The sequence below is a fragment of the Sprattus sprattus genome (genome assembly GCF_963457725.1).
Source record: "Sprattus sprattus genome assembly, chromosome: 10".
Lineage (NCBI taxonomy): Eukaryota > Metazoa > Chordata > Actinopteri > Clupeiformes > Clupeidae > Sprattus > Sprattus sprattus.
Window position 1 is genome coordinate 12,280,078 of NC_137908.1, and position 18,789 is coordinate 12,298,866.

The 18,789-nt window shown below is 42.5% G+C and overlaps 3 protein-coding genes across 3 annotated transcripts; 2 read left to right on the top strand and 1 right to left on the bottom strand.

The window, feature by feature from the left end:
* Window positions 1-396: 396 nt before the first annotated feature.
* On the top strand, window positions 397-4,770 carry cav4a (caveolin 4a). The gene is made up of 3 exons (XM_080846632.1): window positions 397-927; window positions 2,439-2,626; window positions 3,438-4,770. Exons 1-3 carry the CDS (start codon window positions 688-690, stop codon window positions 3,586-3,588), a joined length of 579 nt encoding a protein of 192 aa, XP_080702758.1. The 5' UTR covers window positions 397-687; the 3' UTR covers window positions 3,589-4,770.
* Window positions 4,771-6,364: 1,594 nt separating this feature from the next.
* LOC308370744 (caveolin-3-like) lies at window positions 6,365-8,004 on the top strand (the record flags this gene model as incomplete). Its single annotated transcript, XM_080845450.1, has 2 exons — window positions 6,365-6,499; window positions 7,663-8,004. 2 exons carry the CDS (start codon window positions 6,365-6,367, stop codon window positions 8,002-8,004), a joined length of 477 nt encoding a protein of 158 aa, XP_080701576.1.
* Window positions 8,005-13,129: 5,125 nt separating this feature from the next.
* On the bottom strand, window positions 13,130-18,270 carry oxtrb (oxytocin receptor b; the record flags this gene model as incomplete). Its single annotated transcript, XM_080845646.1, has 2 exons — window positions 13,130-13,380; window positions 17,292-18,270. 2 exons carry the CDS (start codon window positions 18,268-18,270, stop codon window positions 13,130-13,132), a joined length of 1,230 nt encoding a protein of 409 aa, XP_080701772.1.
* Between the last annotated feature and the right edge of the window lie 519 nt (window positions 18,271-18,789).

The following is an 18,789-nucleotide window of genomic DNA, read 5'->3' on the forward strand; positions in this document are numbered from 1 at the left end:
ATTCACACCTGCAGTCAGTGTCAGTAGGAGATATTCTCATGCCTCTAGCACTTTGAGCCTCTCTGAGCCGAGACTCTCCCCTGTCTGCTGGTCTCTCCGTTTGTCCCACCGGCTCCTCGGTGCGTCTCCCAGGAGCATGGGAGTATTTACAGAGCACATGTGGGGCTTTGCCCCTAAGATATTAATAACGTCTGCATCGGAGAAGAGGGGGCTGGGATCCACCCTTGCGAGTAGGGCTTGGAAATTCCAGCCAGGGCACGGTCAGGTTCCCAATATAACCCAGGGCAGTGCCTGCCAAACCAGAGTGTAGGCTGCCAGCCCCAGTCTGTGTGTGTGTGTGTGTGTGTGTGTGTGTGTGTGTGTGTGTGTGTGTGTGTGTGTGTGTGTGTGTGTGTGTGTGTGTGTGTGTGGAAGTGCTGGACAGGATCAAGTGAATACACGTCCGTGAGAAGGAGAGAGCGGCAGTGTGTGGACGTTGACTTTGCTAATTCCCTCTCCCTCTCTTTCTATTCACCCTTTCTCTTTTCTTTCTGCCTTGCTGTCCCCCTTTCTTCTCTCTCTTTCTCCTTCTCTCTCTATCCCTCCACCACTTCTTCTCTCTCTCTCCTGTAGTGAATGTGAGTGATTGTGTGCGTGTGTCTGTGTGTGTGTGTGTGTGTGTGTGTATGTGTGTGAGTGTGGGGCACCATGATGAGAGGAGTGGACCGGGAGGAGGTGGACATTGACCTGGAGTATCTGGACGACACACAACAGCAGCAGGATTTCCAACAGCAGCAGCAACTCCAGCAGCAGAGCTGGAAGACACCTCTGGAGACTGTCCTGGAGGAGGAAGAGGAGGAGGAGGAGGAAGACGTCATCTCCACCCAGAGCGACACCAGACCCTTGATCAATGAGAGAGACCCACGGCAGATGAATGAGTGTTTGAAGGTAGGGGAGGAAGGAAAAATCAATGTGTTACAATACATCACAAAACGGGATTCTTGATGCAAGCAATTTGAATCATCAAACTAACAAAAATCGATCCACTGAAAGCTTACTAATGCAATAATATCTAGGAATGTGCAGTTCCAGATGCCTAGTTGACCATATTCAAATTAACTTCTGGTCTCTGGAAGAACTCAAAAGGTTTGTCCCTTGTTAAGGAAGCTTATGTAGTTGATAAAGAAAAACACATCTTCACATCTTATCTGTTCACTTTCAAATTAAAATCCATCCAGAAGAATTGTAATAAATATGGAATCGTCAACTCTATCTCATTGTACTATTGAATCGTAAGGTCTCTGGCCATTTACACCCTTATCTGAAATCAGGACTGGTGGTTGACAGTGTCCAGGCAACAGCTGGCCCACAACAAAGTGACATTAAAGGAGATGTGATGAGGACACTGTGTATGGTGAGGTCTGTTGGTCTGGTGTATTCTGTGCTGTACACACGTAGAATTTATCTGACACTAAAATGAACTATAGTTTCACCTGTAAGCCTCATAGCACAAAACAGGACAGAGTAGTGGGGTTGATCTGGCAGACTGAGACAGAAGAGCACATATAACTCAGTAGTACATCAAGTTTGATGTGTAAAGTGTCGTCCAGAAGTTATACCCACATGTTTGAGGAAAAGATGGTTAAGCGCAGGGAGTGATTAGAAACATGAGTCATTAGAGTCTGTTGTGGGAGCAAAAGAAGCAGCTGTTATATGGGAAAAGTCTCTGTTGGTGAGATTTTATTTAGGGAATCAATATTTGTAAGCGTTATGTTGTATGTTGGTGGGGAGAAGTTTATATGGATGCGAGTCTGTATTACAGCAGGGGCGCTTCAATATTTAAGCTTTACTGCCCTCTATTGACCATAGATATCAGGTGGAGGTGCAGGAGCAGGATGGCAGATGTGCTAAATATTTCCGACTGAAGCTACCAGAAGACTGACATATGTGGTTAAGGTTGGGATGTGAATTAGGATGTCTGTCAGACCAGCACGGTGATCATATTCAAACTGACACACACACAGCATGAGCCTTGACCCACTGCTCCTCTTGTGACTAGCGTTCATGCACAAACCACATTGGCAACAAGTGTAGCTTTGCTGCCACTGTCATGTAAGTTGGTTGCAGACCACTCTGACCACTCTCAGTTAATTACACATCTAGAAACAATGCAATACTATGTGCTGTCCATTTTATATTACATTATGTTCCTGGAGACAAACTCGTAGGAATTTGTTTGAAATTAGGATGGGAATGATTAATGTTGAGGGTGTTCAAAACAAGGGGACTTTATCTAACTAACACATTGAGAAGGCAAAGCTCAGAAAACAACAGATGTGAGATGTATCCACAAAGCCAGTCTGGTTGCCATCAGGACCAAGCCTAATTCAGCACCAAAATGTAACGACTTAGGCTTTTACATACTCTGCACAATGTTTGTATTACCTTTATGTTTTCAGGTGAACTTTGAAGACGTGATAGCCGAGCCAGAATCTGCGCATAGCGGAGACCGTGTTTGGATCTGGAGCCATGCCTTGTTTGAGGTGTCCAGGGTCTGGTTCTACCGCATAGTAACAGTGTTGCTGGCCGTACCTGTGTCACTCATCACCGGCGTGCTGTTCGGCATCCTCAGCTGCTTCCACATCTGGTGCGTGTGAGGGGGAAAAACCCTGCTAATTTTGATGCCTCCCTGGAAAGAGCCTGGAGAATTAACTAATTTGTTAGCCTAGCATTAGTCCTAATTATCCTGTGGCAGTTGAGTGTATTACCATGCCCAGATGGCACATTCTGGGGGAGTCTTTTACTTTGTCTTTTTAATTGATCGGCACTTTGTTGTGTCTGATCCAGTAAACCTCAGACAGCATAAGCTGTTAGCACTAGTCATTCCAGCATTAGATGGTTATTGGATTAAATGCTCTGCTTTCCACATGAAGAAGCTAGAGAATTCAAATCAGTCCGTGAGGAGAAGCATATTTGTCAGTGTTAGTGGTGTGGAATGCATTGTTTCAGACCACAGCTGAGGTAGGCCTTTCCCTATAAGCCTCCAAATCTATGGGTAGTACCTACAAGATATTTTCGTGTCACTGCAGAAGAGATGTTAAAGGTTTCTCAAAATATTTTTGGTGAGTAGTTAAGGTACACAGTCTCACATGTCACACTTGATGGATTATCTGTGGCTGCATCCGGCCTGTGCTTTTCTCCTGTGGTAGGAAATGACCCATCACATTAATATTTTCACTGGGCACGGACATCGGAGCAGGTGTCCCCTCAAGGGCACAAACAAAGCAGAGCTGCTTGGGATGAATTATTAGAAATGTTTCTGTAAAGCTTGATCAGTGCTCACCTCACCATGAAAGTGGGTGCCCCAGTGTGTGCCTTAAGTGCAATCTTAAAAGCTTCAGAGTTTAAAGTGCCACTGCTGTGCTGTACGTTTTAAAGTGAATGGTTTGTGTCTCCAGGCTCCTAACTCCCTGTGTGAAGATAACTTTGCTGAATACGGGCTGGCTGCAGACCCTGTGGAGCAGTGTGCTGGACACCTTTGTCCTCCCGGTCATACAGAGTGCTGCAAGGTGCTACAGCAGCATCAGTGTCCGTCTGGGGCAGGAGTGAGGAGGTGACCTATGAACCGCCTCCATTGGAGTCCACCAGTCAGAGAGGAGGTGTGTGCTGGCGTCTGTCAATCTGGGAAGACTCGTGGTGGGATTGCTCCTACCAGAGAGGAGACATGCTGTTTGCCATTCTTACTCTGGGGGTGGAGAGCAAGTTGATGGATTGGAGACTGGAGAAAATTGGACCATAATCCAAGGTTTTTTTGTAATGACACTGGGAAGGAAAACATGGAAATACAGATTTAAATTTTTTTGTGTCTTGTTTTGCGCTCCATCTCCCTTTGTGCTGTGTGCGGTGGTATGGTGTTATGTGATTTTGTACGTAAGGCTTAAACCAGCTCTAATTACTGCCAGTGCTGGTTGGAATTTCTTGCCCGCTTTCAGCAGACTTCTCCCCCGCCCTGCCAGACCTTTTGCATAATGTGAAGTTTCCCGATTGGTTAATCCAGGCAGACGATGCTGAAAGTGTTTGATTATAGGGTCTAGGAGTGTCCTATAGGTATATTTTCCATAGATCATTTTTCATTATGTAAGCTCTCAGAATGTATAGCCAGCTACCTTAATTAGCACTTACATCAGCTCTAAAATGTGTGTTCAAAACTATATTTGAGACACAAAGTAGTGAAAAGAAACTCTCGCTAGTGTTGAAACTCCTCCCTCATTTGCAAATCTTTGCTAAAACGCCAGAGCTCTGAAAGCCTCTGTCGTATTTCAGACATATTTTCCATCTTAAGCCAAACCTCAAGCATCAGTCAGCAGACCTGTCAGCATCCCCCGCACCCCTAGAGCACAGGCCTCTGGCTCAGTCTGTCCTCGTCTCTGAACACTTTGGGATTGTTTATTCTGACAGACGGTCATCAATCTTTTGAAGAAGAGGAAGTCTAAATGAAAAGAGAAGGTAGCACATCAGTTTGACTGGGAGCACTTGGTAAATGTCAAACTGGGTATTCACGTCTGAAGTGCCTTATGAATAACCATCACATTATGGGTTTGACATTCTAGGTTGAAGACAAATACATCATGACACCCATTCTAACAACTTTCGTGATACAACACAGTACTGAGTTAGTGTTGTATCCTATAGTCTTGACTTGACTGTCTCTCTTTCTCTTCCACCCTTCTTTCTACCTATCAATATTTTTTCTTATTCTCTTTCTTATATGCACAACATCTCCTTTTAACACACACACCCCCCCCCCCCATTCTATCTCTCTCTCACACACACACACACACACACACACTTATCACAAAGAAAGTGTGTGTCCTTTCAGAGTGAAAAGTGCTTTCCACTTGTCCATGTTATGAATATAAACCCAGCCTACCCTTCCTCCTGGGCCCTAGGGTGTATCACGCTACTATATATACTCACAATTAATCTGGGAGTCCTTTCTGGTTGCTTAGCAGGGGAACACACACGCACACACTCACACACATGCTCACTCAAAGTCACACACACACATACACACGCTCACTCACGAAAACGCACACACACATGCACAAACACACACTCTCACACACACACACACACACACACACACACACACACACACAAAAGGCTCATGGAGTGCAAATTTTGACACAAGCTGTTCTATGCCCCCAAAAATGGACTTTCAGAGAGCAGTGAAATAAATAAAAAATACAATTTTATCCATCAGAACCAGATGTACAGGCCTCCTGGAGTGAAATTAGGTGGACCAGGGCTCCTATGTTCTTTCAAACACAGAGATCGCTGGTGGTGTGAAGTTCCTTTCAAAACACTTGGTCTGCCTATGACACAAAATGAAGTAAAGAACATGGATAAGGTTTTTAAAAAGAATTTGTCAGTGAAGAAAAGCAGACCACAAAAAATGCCACACTTTTGGTAATGCACATTCACATTTACGTAAAATACAAAGGCTTCCTTCCACTGTTTTTCAGTAAAGTCATTATTTCTACTTGGACGTGTACATGGAGGTTTTCTGTATTCAATATTACTTTGATTGGCAAATGTGATTAGCAACAACAGAGCATTCATTTCCTGTGATGGAGGGTCTGTGTTTGGTTGTCTGAATGAGTGGGTCTGGATCGGATCAGAATGCACTCCAGCATGAGGCTTCCTCTGTGCTGTGGCTGTGTATCTGCAGTAATTAGAGCCATAGGCTCGCAGCTCAGTGTGAAATGCAACACAGCCATGCTTTCCCTTTTAGGAAACACTTACAATCTCTGTGCAAGTTATGACATGTGTGTGTGTGTGTGTGTGTGTGTGCCTTTGTGTGCATGTGTGTGTTTATGTGTTTGTGTGTGTGTCTGTGTGTGTGTGTGTCTGTGTGTGTGTGTGTGTGTGTGTATGTGTGTGTGTGTGTGTACGTGTGTGTGTGTGTGTGTGTGTGTGTGTGTGTGTGTGTGTGTGTGTGTGTGTGTGTGTGTGTGTGTGTCTATGTGTGCATGTGGGTGTCAGTGCCAAGGGACTGTTACTGTATACCACCTCTTGACAGATATACCAGTCTATCTGTGAGGACAGCTGGGTGACCAGCATTCCTGGAGTATCTCTCTCTTTCTCCTTCTCTCCCTTTCAGTCTCTCTCTGGCACACAGGCAGACTCTCTCATCATCTCTCTCTCTCTCTCTGTCTCTCTGTCTCTCTCTCTCTCTCTCTCTCTGACACACTAACACACTGTGTCTGCCAACACAAGGGCTCTCATATCACCTGCCATTTCCCGTCCTCCATATCTATCCTCATTCTTCACAATCACCGGGACGAAAAGCAGAAGCAACATCCAGTCCATCTGTTAGTAAACCATGACGCAGGCCGGCCCCATGGCAGAGGACTGCAACAGGAAGGCCACAGAGAGGATCTTCCCAGCTGACAGCCACACCAGAGAGATCAACCTGGTGAACAGAGACCCAAAGAGCCTGAATGAAGATGCTGTGAGGGTAAGACATTCATGCCAGATTATCTCAGTCCACATGAGTTGCAAACGCTGGGACGCAGACAGAAAAGGGTGAATTGGTGTGATGATGAAGTTTGGGTGTTAGGAAGTAAAGAGTTTGGACACATCAGGAAACGTTCTTTTCAAAAGTGTCTCCTCCTCTCTGTCAGAATAATCTACTCTAAGCTAGAGATGAAATAAGTAAGTCTGTCACTTTTTGCCAAATGGTTACTACAGTCATGTCAGTTATGGGAGGTACTTGACACATAATGACGTCCAACTGTCACATTTCAGCTTTTTAAAACTGCTAACACGCAAAATGTTTTCTGAAACCTCAGAGAGCAAAACCCGACACCAACTGATTTTTCAATTTCATAAAACACGCTACACACAACAATCAGACACTGGCCACATTGGCTCTCACCTTCAAAATGCAAAAGGGCCTTGTTGTGATGTTGATGTGTTGCTGTGGCAAGCCCCAGGCAGGATATGATCACACCGTCTATTTTTATGTATAATGTACAAAAGGCAATTAAAAAAGAAAAAAAAAAAAACAGTAACAGCATAACAAGGAATTTAATTACTGGATAAATAGTGATTTACCTTGTTGCCACTGGGTTGCCTCTCTTCGCAATATTAACTGTGATCCATTTGCTGTTTCAGCCAGCTTCATATCCTGTGAATACCCCAAATGAATATTAAAGTGCAAAGCAACACAAATGAGACTGAGAACAAGTCATCTCCTGTTGGTTAGTGATGTGTTTATGATATAACCTCATTAGGGGGATTAAAGTCTTTGGTAAAACATCTCCACCATCCTCATTTAGCTTGGCTATGGGCTGACTACAGTACTCCAGGGTGCTATCTAAAGCACAGAAACTGTGTGTGAGTGACATAGTTCTGTTTTTCTGCAGTAAAATACATTTTCTTACTTGTAGTGTTAGTGTCTCTGCCTGTATTAGTGCTAAGTGGGGACATTCATTGTCTAGCCTGTCTCTGCTAGTAGGGATGTGAAAAGACCAGACAGATAGTATGCATAGTCCCATGTTGTCCAGCTCATTATGGCACCATGGTACTATTGGTATTAGTTTTGTGTACTGCTATTTCTCTAGCATGCTGGAGGGACTGAGGTGCAGTAGCTGACTTCTGACTCTCAATTCCTCACAGTTGGACTTTGACGATGTCATCGCTGAGCCGGACGGAACCCACAGCCTGGACGGAGTTTGGAAGGCTAGCTACACCGCCTTCACCGTCTCTAAGTACTGGTGCTACCGCCTGCTGTCGGCCCTCTTGGGTGTGCCCCTGGCACTGCTGTGGGGCGTGCTGTTTGCCATGCTGTCTTTCTGCCACGTGTGGGTGGTGGGCCCGTGCATACGCAGCTGTCTGCTGGAGTCGCAGTGTCTGGGCCAAGTGTATGGGCATGGGGTACGCACCCTCTGTGACCCCCTGTGTGAATCACTGGGCAGGATGTTTCAGAGCGTGCGAGTGGTCCTGCGGAGAGAGATATGACCGCATGATATGGAGGGTCATGGAGAGTCTCTTGAGATTTCTGGATATGCATCCAGTTTCCATATATGGGATTGGAGTCAACTTGAATCAGTCCTCAACTTTACCCATATGGAAAATGTCTGTAAAAAAAAACATAAAGGAATCACACTTGTCATGCACAATACTTGCATGATAGATCTGTGCTAAAGAGCTTGCATATGCATTTTATACTAAAATGGAATAATGCCCTTCAACACGCAAGGAAGGTCATAAATAAAGCATACATATTTTATATATTACCCAAATATGAAAGGGGCCATTACTTTGTAATATTTTTCCATATGGGTACATTTTTTATCTTATATGTCTAAATGTAAACTGTATCTTGACTTAAATTGCTGCCAAATATAACTAAGGTTAAATGGCTGCAAATGTATCACAGAGGTCTTACTCCATCCTTTGACACAGACTGTTCTAAGGAGTTTGCAGTCTGTCAGATCTTCCCAGACCTTAATCTATCAAATATTTGTCTGAAATCAGATAAAGCTGAAGACTCCTGGAGGAGAGACTACACAAACAGCATTCTCATTCCAGGGCTCAGACTGCTTTAGATGTTGAGGATCTTTGTTTTCTACATCAAATAGGTTTGATCCTTTTTAGATCAAAATCTGATTGAGCATTTACCTGACATTACCTGTACCCACAGAAAAATAAAAGGTGCTAACTGTAACTGAAAAATGGTGATACCTTAAAGAACTATTCCTGGTTCCACAAAGAATCCTTCAGACGAGGATTCTTTAAAGAACCATTTCCTTAAATGGTTCTTTGAAAACATGCACGCACGCGCAGACGCATGCACGCACCAAACACGCACACACACGCACATGCATGCGCACACGCACACTTTTCTTACGTTTTCAAAGGGTTTCCAAACCAGATCACAGAACTAGTACATAGCCTAGACCACATAACTACATAGTACATAGCCTAGACCATGGAACTACATAGTACATAGCCTAGACCATGGAACTACATAGTACATAGCCTAGACCACGGGACTACTTAGTACATAGCACATAGCCTAGACGGCAAGTGGGAACGACAGATGTGTTTACATATCATTTGCATGTCCATTCACCATCAAAATGAATGTAAGTATGATCCAAACCTAGTTGCCTATAAAAGCACACCTCAAAAGTGGTGCATTCCTGCATACGGTTGTTTAAAGTCCATGAAGGAGAAAGGTGAACTGTACATTCTCCCATATGGCCTTCATCGCCTTTTCACACCAGACTTAGATTCCACTGATAATAAACACGATCATTCATCTGAACCCCTCTGGTACCAGAGGCATAGAAGGGAACCATCTGCCTGTACCCATGAATTTACGATCACCTCATTCCACACGTAATTACTTAGAACTGTTTACTTACCATTGCAAAGCTCTTTGCCTGAGCTGACCTCTTTTGTAGTGACACTTTTCCTGTTATTATTGCCCAAAGGAAAGATCAGATGCAGGAGATAGTGTCATGAGTAAGTCAGTGGTCAGGGCACATCTCAAGGTTGTCCAATGCAGTTCGACCAGGCTTACTCTGTTTAGGTGATCTGTCAATGACAGGTATATAGAGGAGACATTTACAAGAAGTTTCAATGGGTTCAGCCAAGTAACAGTGTGGAGTATCTCGCTGGATCGTGTAACAAAGAATTCGCTAGGTACGTGCCTTCAAACTGATGTAATGTATCCATCGAGCTCAGATGTGTTATTACATTTCCCAGAAAAACAGAAAATCGTCTCTTTATCTAATGCATCTGCTGCTGGGGCCTGCAGACTCCCTCTTCCAGTTCAGCCATGCCAAGGAGCATACAGTTCACCCGCTTTTTATGCCGCAGTCATATCATGGTATTATTTTTGGACTGTTAGCGGTAGCATCGGTTTAATTGGCTTTCTGTGTCGAGGTTCTTGTCTGTGTGTTTGGTGGTGGTCTGGACTGAGTCGTGAAGCATTAAACCTCCTCTCTCCGTAATTTGTATCTCCCTGTGTGATAACGGGGGTTTAATTTGTTTAGGAGCCTAACCCTTGGCAGGAGGCTGCTGTCTTAATAAATGAACTAGGCAGAGGACACAGAAAGATGCTTTTTTAATATAGATAGATAACATTCAGTGGGAGTGAGTCACAGTTTAACATAACATCAAGGAAATGCCACTTTGTAAAACACAGTTATTGGTCTTGCACTGCATGGCTTGGTAAGTCAAATGTTTAAACAAAACAGGCAGAAAGCAGGTGTATTTGCTGTGTCCTTTGTTGCACACACACAAACACACACACACACACACACACACACACACACACACACACACACACACACACACACACACACACACACACAAACACAAACACAAACACACACACACACACACACACATATGCGCGGGTACACACATATGCACATGAGTACACATACACACACGCATGCGCACACACACAAGTACGCATGCACACACACACACACACACACACACACACACACACACACACACACACACACACACACACACACACACACACACACACACACACACACACACACACACACACACACACAGACACAGACACAGACACAGACACACACACACCACCCATTTGTGTGTTTCACCAGAGAGACAGGGCATTAAATCAGTGGCAAAACACAAATGTTAATAAATGTCGGAATAATCTTTTAAATCTTTACATTTGTGACATCCATAGACATGTTGTGTTTGTATTTTACAATATATATATATATATATATATTTAAAACATACATTACAGTATTTCAGTCATAACTTAATGGAATTTATGCAGTCTTCCTTTATCTGATATATCTGAATAACATTTCTTATAGATGCAATTATTTTCTGGTGACACAACAACACCATAATGGACATGATTTTTTCCACTGCCTCTAAAAAAAGCACCCAGCTGGATTATTTAAAGGAAAAGCCCCACGCAGAAGTTGTCTTTCTCTGTAAGTGTGTGTGGAATGTGAAATTTAGCTGTTACACGAGATCAATTTCACCACATGTGGTTTGTTCTCTCTAGGTCCTGGGTCAAATGTATTCTCATTTTCAGCATGCATCTTTATACTGCTAGTGGTTACTTAAAAAATACATGTGGGGCTTCAGGGTCTACCAGAAAAAGTGGTTTATAAGTCCTCGCCCGTCATCGGTTCAGTGATTCTGTTGGAAATGTTTGCTTGTAGAGAACTGTTGGTTGGGAGGATGTCAATGTCCACATTTTTGCTGATGAGGTTGATCAAGAGAAAATGTTTTCCATAACCTGACATTGTTTCTTCTTAAAACATACGGCATGTTATGAGTACACGAACAACTAAACAAACGAAGCAAACTAGTGGGCCAAGCACACATAATTAATGGCCCAGAAACCCAGTGACTGTTCTTGGCCTTGTGCCACTGCTTCAATGAGACGCGTTCCAAACAGCAGCTTTAGATCATCTCCATTAGTGCACTCTTGCTGTATACAATTTCACATACATTCTTTACGTATTCTTAACGCTCATTTCAACTGATCTGTACAAAAGCATGTTGAATGGTAAAATTAAACTCTTTTAGTGTCGGAGACATCAGCTGTGACGGTATACAGTCCCTTATGTGTTGATGGTTTAAACAGTTCAGTTCAGTTCAGTTCAGTTCAGTTCAGTTTAGGTCAGTTCAGTTCAGTTCAGTTCAGTTCAGTTCAGTTCAGTTCAGTTCAGTTCAGTTCAGTTCAGTTCAGTTCAGTTCAGTTCAGTTCAGTTCAGTTCAGTTCAGTTCAGTTCAGTTCAGGTCACCACCCACACACACCTTATGTCCTCCTTATGATTCATGCCGATTGGAGGTTAATGTTTATTTAACACACAGAGGCAGGTGTCACAGGTAGTGAATAGCTATACAGTAATAACAGCCTCAGCCTGAGCATTTTGTTAGCATTCATTTACACGACAACAGCAATTAGGGTAACTAATCAAAGAGTTTGATAATTTTCACATAAATGTAAGTGGCACACTGTGCTCGTTGTGTTCTTTCTTGGTCAACAAGTCCCTTCTGTTAACAGCAGGCAGTCTTTAGCCCAGTTGGATGTGGGGTCAGTTGAAAGGTTAACCATTTTGAAATTCAACCGACAAATAAATACACTCCCTCCCTTCGCGATTCTGCCCGGATTCCCTTCTGCTGCATCATTATTGTAGTTAATAGCTCATCACTATTCTTATAAGCAGGGTTGGGAAGGTCATTTTTGAAATGTAATAGGTTACAGATTAAAAGTTACCCTGTTAAAAATGTAATAAATCACATGATCTATTTTTATTACTTCATCTAAGTAATGCAACTTATTATATCTAATTACTCTCAATTCATTTTTATTTGATTGGCAGACGAACGGCATGGAAAGAATTTAAAAGAAAATGCTCACAATTTGAGTGTATACTGCCAAATGAATGGAGCCTGCCTAGTTAGTGAAAACATGCAAAGCAAAAGAATGAATGTGACAAGGCTTTTTACCAAAAAGATTATATTCAGATGTAATCCCTTTGTAATCATCAACATTTAGATTAGTAACTGTAATTTAATTACATTTTGTCAGTAACAGATTTTAATTCAATGTATTTTTAATTTAATTGCGTAGCTTCGTTACATGTAACTAGTTACTCCCCAACCGTGCCCCTTAGTTAATCTCATATTTCAAGTAATTTGCTCTCCTGAAAGCAGTGGTGCCACTCATCAAATATAGTAGAAGATGCTTTGAAATGGTATTAATTCTAGCTTCACGATACTATATGGGAAAGAAGTGATGCCAATAGTCAAGTCTGGCTTGTGAAACTATACATTTCTATACGTTGATGAGAAGCAAATCGCTTCTACCAAGGAAGCAGGCCTACTTGTTGCTTTGAACATAGCATTTCTTGTAGCTTTGAACAGGCTTTCTTGTTGCCTCGAATATAATAATTCATGTTGCTTTTAACACAGTATTTATTTAGCTTTGTTGGTAAGCCTGTGAAACCCCTCCTGATTTATGAGCACTGTGTGAGGAATGCGCTCCACCCTTAGGGGCAGGGGCTCTCCCAGGTCCCCATGGTCGGAGTGGCAGCCCAGGGAGTGCAGTGCTGGCACATTATGTGGTGGAGGCCTGAGTGAGGCTCCTCTGGCTGCCGGTGCTCTTGAGGACGCAGGCGGTGGAGCTGACGTAGGTGGAGCTGGCGTAGGTGTTCTTGCGGCTTGGCCGCCGCTCACAGTGGCAGGGCGGCACGCGCAGACAGCGGCGCAGCAGGTCATGGAACAGGTGGCCGGCAAAGAACAGGTAAATCCACGGGTTGCAGCAGCTGTTGAGACTAGCCAGGAGCATGGCAATGATAAAAGGAAGAGCTGGAATGAAACAAAAAAATCTAATTATCTCTTTGATAAAGGGTTATGTAGAGACATCCATACAATATTTGACGCCTACATTTCCCTGATGAATGTGATTATATATTTTAAATAAAACAGACTGTCAACCAAATAAACCAAACCTTTAATGATTATTGAAGCCTCATCTACAGCTGTTTTCAGATAAATTGCCATTTAGTCTATCTCATATCTCAGATTTAATGAGAAGTGACATATTCATACTTTATAAAGCATCTTTCATTAAATTGTTATTTTGAAAACAAATTAAGGTTTATAAAATGTTCATATGTCCAAAGCAAATCCTCTCGCTTGAGACTAGGAATATCCTTGCATTTTGGATTGAAGTTCATAACATCTACATTCATGAGATTTCCTTCTGTAAAATGAATTACCAGAATTGTAATACACACTCTGATCGATTGATCTGTCAAGATGTGTTCCTTGAAAATTTTCACCGGTCATTAATGCTCTCACTACTTAGTAAAGGAGTTGGTGGCACATGTAGGTCACCCATACTTCTAATCAACTTTCATACCTTTCATTTAGAACTAGTTATTGCTGCAGTAATATCACCACCACAGTTGTGTTGGATATCCCTCCTTGGAAAACATGCTAACAACCACCAAAAAAGGATTGCAAATGAATGGATGGCTGCAGGGGAGCAGAAGGAAGGTTGTTCTGCTGGGGTCATCTAAACAGAATAGGGTTATTTACAAAGCTTTGAGTTGATGACCTTCCAATTTCTGTTCCTGTCCTAATTTTATTTTCGTTATTTCTATTTGTGGACATGAAAGAAAGGGAATGAATATAGGGATTCCTCTCCAAACCTAGAATACTACAATTACAATCCCTCTATACTATAAGACAAATGTCTCGTCGTTTAACATTGTTTACAGAACAAGGGGTGATTTCATTTATAAATGATGATTGCAGTGACCTTTTACAGTTTCCAAGAAGTTGTATCTTTACTATATTTAACCCCATTTAGAAAAATTTGCATTTTATGGGTTTAAGCTTTATGACTCTTCCAGGTCTGAGTGTTCAAATGGAATGCCTTATAGAGCATTTCGTTATGTGCGGCTCATTTGATAGAGAGGTTGACTCAGCGCGTTGCAGATGACATATGATTTTATATGACAGAAAAACTGACATTTGCATATTTGATTTTCTTCCCCTCATGGTAGAGAAGACTCAAGACCTCCATTAGCGCACGGTGCCATGTAATGGTCTGTCAGATAAATCAGAGACATGCATCAGCATAAAAGCATCAGCCTCTTATGTCCACAGAGGGGAGTCTGACAGTCTGCAGTTGTTAGTTAGTGAGACCGACAGACAAACGTGACAGGACACTTCCATTATTTGTGAACTTGCATCATCAGCTTCTTTACACTTCTCCAAGGACATGTGACATGTCCATATTGCACGTCATAATGCTTATTAATCCTGACCCGCATCCTCTACCACATTCTGCCCTTTGGACATGCTGACTGACTAATGCCGCTTTCTCAGCAAGCAGATGAATCTTCTTTGGAGTTCATCCCATTTAGAGGCGACTCACCCCTGACATTGTTCTCAGGGGACCTAAAGCTTTGAGCTACTTTGTGTAAAACTGTCAATGAAGTGTGTGAAAATTCCAATTAAAGAGTAACACAGAATACTGGGAGATTTTAGCGACTGTCATGGTGGGCCATACAAATCAGAAATCTGAGAGAGAACAAAGCATAGAATCAGCGGCAGGCTTGTATAAAGAAAATGTGCCTTGTATCTCTCCAACAGCCCTAGCAGCAGTTCAAGTTACTATCTTCTTCAAACTTTTTGCTGTGAAAACATTTTAATAGTGCAAAGTCAGTGCTTCAACATGCAGCCCAAGACAACTCGTCTCTAAAACTATACAGGTTTTAGAATGAGTTACAGGAAATAGTGTCCTCAAGGTCGCTTAGGCGAGGGAGTCTCTGCTCTAGGGAATATGCTATTCATCCAGTCAACACTCTTGCAGTCAGAAAACTGACTTTCTTCCAAATAGAGCAAATTAGGGGAAAAGGAAAAACAGGCACATCCATGCTGAAAAAGGTCGCAAACCAAACTCAAGTGGTGGCTTCTGGCCCACAACCTTCTGTTGTTATTTAGTATTTCTAGAGGGTTTAATATATCCCCGTGAAGCTTCTGTCTTGACATTAACTTCTTAACATTAACTTTAAAGACAATTATCAACCCCTCTCATTGTCACTTTGATTCGTTTTATCCATGACACCACAGTGGTTGAAGGAATTACTGCCACTGTGTCCTGACTCTATTCTTGTCTCCACGTCTGTCGGTTCAGACACTCAGCATGCCTCAGACAGATAGGGTGGTACTGAGCCAAACAGTGGAGAAAAAGTAGACAGGCCCTGAGTAAATGCAATGCCCTACCATCATATTGGAGGACTTTGGTTACCCGAAACCTGAGAGTTCAGAAATGAGAGACAGGTGTCGTTACTATACAGCTAAAGGCTATGGCTGATATTGCACTCCCTGTAGCTTTCAGAAGATCAAGTGGAAATTGTTTTGTGGTAAATCCCTGACCTCTGCTTCAGTGGAGGAAATCTCAGTGGTATTCATCTTGCACTTGACATCACAGAAGCATAAAGAGTTGACGCTAATGGAGCTCTGTGACATAAATAGAACTAAGGAGTTACTTCTTGGATGTCTTCATGAAAGATCTCAAGGACTCAACTACTTTAACTACAGGATGTGAGGATTATGTGGCAACTTAAGGCACTCACTACACTTTTCTGGTACTTCCTTGGGCCAACTTGTCCAGAGGAGAGGCAGAGCTGTCCAAGCAATAGACACATATATTTATACAAGGAAATGACACTCTTTGGAACCAGATTGAGATAAAGGAGAATTCCTTTGATGTTAGGGGACATTTAGTCCCCTCGGTGATCTCCCTGAGAGGGATGTGACCTTTGGCCTCCTCCTCTCATGTCGTCCACCCATACATACACACACACACACACACACACACACACACACACACACACACACACACACACACACACACACACACACACACACTAACACACTCCACTTTCCCATTTCCTCTGGGAGGACCACTTATAGGTTGATACTCTTTCTGAATATTGTTTATGAAGTCTGAAATGAAACTGCTTCAAGAATGTGCAGATGATACAGACATGATTATGATGCATGTTTGTACTGTATTGCAGGTTGTTTACTCAAATGGTCTTTTTTTTTTTACATCCTGTGCTCTGTTTATACAGTTCTTGTCTCATATTTCAGACATTCTTTACCTTTATTCAGAGACAACTAATTTAAAATCTGCTTAAACCATTTAGAGGGGGCTACAATTCCAAATTGTATACAATTTTGCAATAGGAAATTACTGTGTGTAATACGTGTCAGGGGCATCTGCATGGAGTCTTCAAATAAAACTATCTTTGATTAGTTCACACAGCAGTGACAGGATGGAGATGATTTAGTCTAACCCAATACATTATACCTTCAACTAATGATGTTTCATTCAGTTCAAAAATAAAATTACACCGGGACACGCAGTAGGCAGATTCACAGAAGATCATGAATGTGATCCTTTGAGAGTTACAAGTATATGGACTTTTCTGCATTGCGTCAACAAAAGCCTGACAAGCCCCTTGCCTCCAATACGTGTGGGAAGAGCAACGAGGCATAAAAAAGCCCGTTTACTTAGAAAACACGTTAATGATTGCCAACACACTTTTCAGAATTGGTCCAAATGTTTTAGTAACTATGACCATTATTTATCTCAGCTATAAACGAAAAAGCGCATCTCTTTATAAGATGTCAATATCTAGCTTACTCTGTACAAGCATGTTACAGTAGCTCTTTCATAAACAAAACTATAGGCCTACCTTCTCTAGGTGCGTCTGGGTCCCACGCTGACCACATCTGGACGAAGAAAAACGGTGTCCAGCAAATTATATATAATACAACGATTACAAAAGTCATTTTAACAGTTCTAATTTTGGCTTTAGAAATGAGCTTAACGCTGCTGACGCGGGTGAGCGCGCTCCCTTTGGAGGCTCGTGGTGTCAGGGAGATGCATTGCTCGCGCCTTGTCTTCAGTTTGAAGTTCTGCCAGATTTTAAAGCTTATCATTCCGTAACAAACACTTAATATGGTTACAGGGCAGATGTAAATAGTCAGACTAATCCACGTGATGTAAGCCTTGGCACCCCATGGCTGCACGAAGTCCCCCCAGCAGTCAAAGACCCCGTTTCCCACATCCTTTAGGGAGAAAATGTGGACCTGAGGGATGCTGAAGAGGAGACTTAGCACCCATGAGACAACTACATAGAAGCGGTCTTTCCTCCGATGCAGAGAGCGGAGTGGCTGACAGATCGCCAGGCATCTGTCAATCGACATCAGCACAAGCATATAAGTCGATGCGAACATGCCAACTACCTGCAGATATTTCACCAGCCGGCAGAGAAAGTCCGGCCCATAGAAGCGGAAGGTGATATCCCAAATGAGCTGAGGGAGCACCTGGAAGATAGCAACCACCAGGTCAGCGATACTCAGGTGCTTCATGAAGTAATACATCCTTGACTTGGTGTGTTTGCTGGTGTGGATGGCCAAAAGTACGCATAAATTCCCAGCCAAAGCGAACACCAAGATAAGAACTAAAACGGTCACCTCCACTTTAGCAACCTCCTCATTCCGTTTTAACGGATTCACGCTTGAATTTCCTTTTCCCGTTTCGTTTCCTGAAGTTGAATTGACCCATGTACCGTTCACTGTCCATGTGTTGACATCTTTTAAGAAGTTCTCCATCATGCTCAAAAGTGCTTCTTGTACTATTGGTGTACCGGTGTGATTCTTAATATTCATCTGTCCCTCAACACCCGAGACAATTTGCAGCCATGTAACTGGTTGTGACAATGACAGATGTGAAATGCTGATACTTTGCTCCGACTTCTACTTAAAAACATAGTGTTAGGAAGCAAATGGCTCATTGATGGCAGCTCTCCAGCCTGCTGCATTTGTCACGACGTTCAAAAATAATATCAAAAGTTAATTTGACGGCAAAGTGTGTCTTCTGCTTCTGTATCATCCTAACAGACACTCTGCAAATAAATGAAAACAGTCATTATTTTTAATGTTAGCGACATGTGTTTTTAAAATAATCTAGCATGAAAATATCGAAGCCTTTCATCTCAATATAATTGACTATACAATATGTTGCATACATTTGCAGGCTATACAGATCATGAAAATCAAAAAGTCCATATTAAAAAAGAGATACAGTCAGCATCTTACCAGATTCTGAGCGATTCTTTTCATAATGTTTATATTACTGGTTGTCTTTGTGCGAAAATAAACACTGGAGTCTATTTGGTGTCCTGCCTT